Genomic DNA, 6,553 nt, shown 5'->3' with positions numbered 1-6,553 from the left:
AGCACATAAAAAATAAACCAAATACAATAACATACATTATTGGAGACTTCAACATTGACCTCAATGCACAAACAATTAAAAAAAATTACAAAACATGATGGGAAAAAAAACATGACACAAAAAATAACAAGGTGAATGATATTTAATCATTAAGAAGGTTTGCCCAAGATCAAAAAAGCAAAAAAGAATCCATTGGAGATGGTGTGGAGGAAGGTTGCAGAAGAAAAAGGGGGGAGAGAGAGAGAGAGAGAGAGAGAGAGAGAGAGAGAGAGAGAGAGAGAGCGGGAGGGGGGCGGGGGGGGAGCGAGAAAAGGTGGAGATGGTGTGTAGGAAGACTTCAGGAGAGAGAGAGAGAGAGAGAGAGAGAGAGAGAGAGAGAGAGAGAGAGTAAATTCATTCGAGAAGTTCACGTAAGCAGTTACTCAAACTTCCCCTAAAATGCCTTTAAGCCACAAATAAATGTGCAAGGAGGGAAATAAACTATAGGTGTACCAACCAAACAGATCCACTCATATAAACCACTTTAAAGTTTGCGTTCAAGTCCATACTCGAGCTAATGAAGTGAAGAGAAGCCACGTATCAACATATTGTCCAATAGGAAAAATGCACTTCCCAAAATTCTAAAAATGCCTAATTTCTGCTTTGCATGTTACTAAAGCTACCCAAAGGGCAGGCCAAAAAGCCCAACAAGAATATACAATCCTTGCATCAATTAGATCTGGACAAACAACCAAAACAATACCACAAATCAGGGTACAAACTAACTAAACTCAAATCACGGCACAAACTAAATCATTCCATAAGGGCAGGTCCAATGAATGAAATTCATATTGTCTTTTGGGCATTCATGGCGAAGTCCTAGTTTCTTTATAGAGTGGTGTATCCTTATATGAAGTTTGCATTCATTGTAGGAAAATCAGAATTGGCCGGTCCCTGTTCAAATACGAGTTTTGAGAGTTGGATAGTGGGTGCAGCACCCAACGCGCAGGATGGGTAAGGCCAAGAAGACCAGGAAATTTGCGCAGATGAAACGCATGCTCACCCCCAAATCTTTGAAACAGTTAGTTTATTCTCTTGCCCTCTGCTCTTAGCGATTTCAATTTGGAACTTGTTGTGCTTACGACTATTATTTGAGGAGGGGTTTGAATCTCACCTTCGAATCTACTTTGCAAATTGCCTTAAAGTATATGCTCAAGTGGACGCAAAAATTAGTGTGTTTCGGGATTTTTCAAGCTCTAATAAGGGAGACGAAAGGAATAGATGCTTTCTGAACGTTATGATGACGATGATGTTGTCGTTGCTGGTATTTTAAAAAATGCGACCTCAAACATTTACAGCTTCCTATCTTGCTTTTTTGGCTTAGGTACAAGCAAGATGTCCTGAACATGGACAAGAAGGACCCAGTGAAGGAGAAGCTTCCTAGGAATATGTAACTTTTCTTCGCCCTGTTGTGCCTTTGACTTTTAGAAGAGTGTTGGCTCTGGTTTCTTGCTGTGAGAACGTCAATGACGACTTTTCAGGACGACCGGAGTGATGACCTTGCACATGTCATGGACTCCTTTTCTGGAGTCATTACCCTTTTTAAAGAACTTTGCGAATTCTTATGGGTTTTTTGGGTTTCCAGACCAAATGTACCATCAGCCCTGTTTTTCAAGTACAATACTGCGTTGGGCCCACCATACCGTGTGTTGGTGGACACTAATTTCATCAACTTTTCAATTCAGAACAAGGTATCAAGAGAAACACTCTATATTGTACTCATTGCGTGAAAAATTAAGCTAGGCTGAATCATGAATGCTTTGTATTACTGTCCAATTTCGTGCACCCATTAACTCTATGGGATTACTGTAAAAATGTACATTTAAGTGCTGCGTACATTTTGATTTTTGTCCAAGATGCAATAATGTAGTTTTCATGGTTTGAAACTCTCTCATGAAGGAGATGAGTAATTTGAGCTAGTTCAGGGTTTGACAAAGATGGTTTTGCTTGAGTGATAACATTCACCATGACGCTAGTCTTTTAGGGGTCTTTGAAAAAGTATCATTTTAGGAACCATGGACGCATGGATGCACGCCATATTTTACTTTTGCATGGTGAGTTTTGGCATTGATCAAGCTGCATATTTAGTAAGATTTTTGGCTTACAGTTTTCTTTACAAGGAAACACTAAACAAATTATTAACCTCTTCTTCAGTAGTAGTTGTTGAAGCATTAAACGCATTAACCTCTTCTCAGCTGCAGTTGCCGCTTTGGAATTAAAGAGCAATGTGGGCGTAGTCTTGTCCCTAAGAATTGGCTTGAATGCTCTCCTCATGTATGGAGTGCACCAGTACATGTGCTCACACGTGTATCTTTCTATGTGCGTACATATGTATGTATTGTGATGAAGGTGATGGGATGGAAGTAGAGAAAGGGGGAATAGCGGAAAGGAGTGAGGAAGGGGAAGATACTAGAAGGAAATTGGAGAGAGAGAGAGAGAGAGAGAGAGAGAGAGATGTATTAACATCTACGGGAGGCCTCGTGGGCCCATGAGACAAAATGCAAAACCCAAAAGGTAACTCATACAAGCCACTAGGGGCTGAAGCAAGGGGCTTACTAAGGCCCTTTGACACGTCCTCGATCACTCTTGAGAATTCGGTCTTGCAAAGAGACACAAATAGCCATAAACGGTGATGATCTAGCAGGCTGCTCCCCAACCATGACATCTACGAGAGGATCTTGGATCAAGATATGTCTCCTTCGAGCCACGAGCTGAGCTGTTGGCACATCATCCATCTTGTCACAAGCAGCCTGGTGTCCCCATACCACCAGGTGGTTCCTTCAGGGGCATCAGACTCAGATGAACCTAGGGCAATGCTAGATAGCAGGTGCGCACCCGCACACAATCCAAGATCAGACCCGCAACTGGCTCGCTCCCACTCACGATACTGACAACTGAGGCCCTGAACCCCTTATATAGGCTCAGGCCCAATAGTAGCGGAAACCCTCAGTGCCCTTGCAACTCAGCTCAAGAATCGCTTGCATCTAGCCCTAAGCCTCCCTAGGCTTCCTAAGCTAGTGACAACCCATATGGCATCATGACCTATGCGCGTTCTTGGCAAACCGGTAATAAAATCCATGGAAATACTTTCCCATTTATTACCGGGTATCTCCAATGGCTGTAATAAACCCGCGCTCCTAAGCCTTTCAGCCTTAGTCGTTTGACAAACTCGGCAACCTATGACATATTGTTCAACAAACCGTCTCATCTTAGGCCAATAGAAAGTAATAAACCCGTCCTTTTAAGCCTTTCAGCCTTAGTCGTTTGACAAACTTGGCAACCTATGACATATTGTTCAACAAACTGTCTCATCTTAGGCCAATAGAAAGTGTGTTTCACAAGAGACAAAGTTGTGTGTGCCCTTGGATGCCCAGCACTAGGTGCATCATGACACTCCCTAAGGATTGTAGATCTAAGATCCCCAAAGTCTGGTACACAAATCTTATTATTCCGGAACAACAAGCCATTCTGAATCATCCACTGACCTCCTACCGCTTGCATTGTGACCGGCACAATCCTTGAGTTTTGGTCAATCATGGAGCTTCCATCCTGGACCTTCTGCCAATATAAACTGAAATGAGTATGAATTGAAATAGGTGAGAGGATATGTGGGTAAAGGATAAAGCATTTACCATCTTAATGCGACTCAAGGCATCAGCCACATTATTCAATGAACCCTTTAGATACCTAATCTCAAAATCAAAATCCTGCATCAACTCTGCCCATCTCGCTTTCCTGCCCCTCAAATCATGTCCATCACATACATACTTGATTGATTGATGATTAGTCAAGATGTGAAATCGAGAACCTTACAGGTAGTGTCTCCAAACCTTTAAAGCATACACCATTGCCTAAAGTTCTTTTTCCATTGTCGGCCAACAACATTGAGTGTCATCAAACTTTTTATCTCAAACGCAACTGGTCTTTTTTCTTGGAATAATGCTGCCCCGATTGCAAAATCACTAGCGTCGGTCTCTAAGATATAAGGTCGGCTAGGATCGGGCAAGGCAAGAACAGGTGCTTTCTTGATATAGAATTTCAAAGTATCAAAAGCCTTGTTCAAATCTTTATCCCAAGAGATAGGTTGGTTTGACCTACGTCCATGGCCTTTCAACACGTTGGTTAATGGAACTATGATATTTGAATAGTCACGTACTGATTTTCGTAAGAAGACAGTAAAGCCCAAGAAAGAATGAAGTTGCTTGACAGTTTGGCGAATTGGCCATTCTAACACCTTTTGAATACGGTCCAAGTCAATGCTAATCCCTTCCCGTGAGATCTTGTGTCCTAAATAAATGATTTCCTTCATAAAGAAGTCCCATTTACTTTTCTTGGCGTACAGTAGATTCTGTCTTAGTAAATTCAAGACAATTGTTAGATGAGATATATGATCCTCTAAGGTCTTGCTGTAAACCAAGATATCATTGATGTCAGTGATCATGTAAGAGGTGCCTACTTAAGGACCTCACCTTTCTTCATTCCATAAGCAAGAATTCTCAGTTTGTGTTCACTCCATGCTTTCCTTTTAGTTTTCCAACATAGCGGCACTCTTTGCAGGTATCATTGTATCATCATAAATGTGCACAAACGAGATAGCTTCCCGTAAAGTAGTAGCTTTATTGTGCTTGCCTTGGGATCTGGTAAACCAGCCACAAAAAATCCAAGCAAAGTGGTGGAATCCATCTTTGATGTCCATGTTTGCAGATCCCTAAACTTTTGTAGATAGGTCTTGAACGAGAGATTGTGTTAGAAATGACCCAACAGAGGGTACACACAGCGGAAGACTGATAGAATTGCCCAGGAGCTCACACAGTGTGGTGTGGGGTGTGGATTCACAAACTTAACTTAATGTGCATAGATGTGCAAGCCAGTAAATAGACAATGCTCAGAGACAAATATAGAAGCAACACTTTATATTTCCGTCCATCCACAAAGTAGGACAGGATACAATACCAAAAGGTTCTACTAGATGTCGAGCACTTCTAGATCTCTGAGCCCGCGTGCTCCACCTCGAGCATATGTAGACTCTCTGTCCAGACTCCAGAGTGTTCTTCTCCACCTCACTGTCTGTGAATCAGCCTAGGTGGGCAGCACCTTACTGAGCTAGGTCTGAAACTCTCCAGCCTCTATGTCCTCCTGGATGTAGGCTCATAGGCTGCTGGTCTGCTGCTCCTGCTGCTCCCTGAAGTGCTGCTCCAGAAGATGTGTATAATGAGGGCCTGGGGGCCCTCCTTATATAGGGCATAAGCCCCTTGAATCAACCGACCTGGTAGGGGCCAGATCTGGCTGACCAGACTGCCCCTACCCACCCGACCTGCTGGTCTGTAAACCCTGACCAGTGGGCAGCCCCTTTGCTGCCCCATGCTGCCCCACCTTGCCACGTGGCCTTCAGCCACTGTCACATGTACTGCCCTGCCCCAGTCGGAGCCTATTGCAGCCTCCCCAATGCCCCCGGCTGGTAGCTCTTCCTGATCCGCCTATGTACGGCCTGCTTCCAGGGCCTGTTGCAGGCCAAGACCCTGCCCACATCCCTCACCATGCAGCCGTACTGCAGCCGTACAGGTCTGCACCTGTCCCGCCATGTTCAGGACCTGCTGCAGGCCATAGCCCTGTGCACAAGCCTGCCGAAACAGGTCGCCATGCTGCGCCTCCAATTGCGCCCTGTTTCGCCATTGTACAGCCTCTGCCAGGCCCTTCCTTGGCACCTGGATTCCATAGCTTTGTGCTGCCCACATGGCAGCCTGTGTGCTGCCCATGTGGCAGCCTTTGTCCTGTCAGTGTGCTGCCCACATGGCAGCCCATGTGCTGTCCATGTGGTAGCCCCTTCAGGCCTTGGTCTAACTTCCCCACGCTCTCCTTATTTGGGGGTTTACAGATGGGAGGTGATCCTTCCAACACCCCCTCTCACCGACACATCCAGGCCCAATGCCAACTCGTTGATGACGTTGCCCCAGTAGTTCCCATGGTGGAACCCTCTGGAACAACTTGATGTCAATGTTGCTTCCTGGCTTTTCATCCAGTGGCTTTTGCTCCACCAGGTCTGGTTTTGCTTCCGCACACCATCCTGGTATACAGGTCCTTCTCTGGTAGCACCTCCTGGCACCACCACCTTCAGTCACTTTCCTACCTTCAAACTCGTGCAATCCAACCGTCACGATCTTCCAGTTGTCCCCCTCATCATGAGTGAACAACTTGGAGTCTTCCAGGCACCATGCTCTGAGGGTTTGTTTCAACCCGTCAATCCTTTGGCAAGGTCCACAACCAATGAATGTCTCCAGATAACCTGGACCATGAACTCTCACTGAGCTCTCAAGGAGGTAGTCTTCTGGCTTCAGTACTTCTTGTCCATCACCTTCCACCAATCTGCGTTCGAGATTTGAAGAAGCACCCACACTTTCCTTCGGCCTTTGAAGAAGGCCAATTCCTTCCAATCTCGCATTACCTGAGACAAATGAAGAGCAGAGTCTCTCCACAGCATGCTATAAAGGCTCAAATGCAGAACATTGTACTCCCT

General features: G+C 44.9%; 1 protein-coding gene across 4 annotated transcripts in view; it reads left to right on the top strand.

Moving 5' to 3' along the window:
• The first annotated feature begins 796 nt into the window (after nucleotides 1–796).
• Nucleotides 797–6,553, top strand: part of LOC147904304 (PIN domain-like family protein) — a 67,497-nt gene continuing 61,740 nt past the window's right edge. For 2 of the 4 annotated variants that reach the window (XM_087393984.1, XM_087393997.1), the window contains exons 1-3: nucleotides 797–993; nucleotides 1,364–1,429; nucleotides 1,625–1,730. In XM_087393984.1, coding sequence (XP_087250110.1) covers nucleotides 890–993; nucleotides 1,364–1,429; nucleotides 1,625–1,730 — 276 coding nt within the window. In that variant the 5' untranslated portion in view covers nucleotides 797–889. Of the gene's footprint in view, nucleotides 1,061–1,363; nucleotides 1,430–1,624; nucleotides 1,731–6,553 lie in introns of all 4 variants that reach the window. The other 2 variants (XM_087393989.1, XM_087394001.1) reach the window with 2 other exon arrangements.

This window comes from Dipteris shenzhenensis, chromosome 2, assembly GCF_047967505.1.
Source record: "Dipteris shenzhenensis isolate YYH24624 ecotype China chromosome 2, Dip_SZ_1.0, whole genome shotgun sequence".
In the NCBI taxonomy this organism is placed as follows: domain Eukaryota; kingdom Viridiplantae; phylum Streptophyta; class Polypodiopsida; order Gleicheniales; family Dipteridaceae; genus Dipteris; species Dipteris shenzhenensis.
The sequence above is the reverse complement of the archived record's forward strand: the minus strand, read 5'-3'. Positions and strand labels throughout refer to the sequence as shown.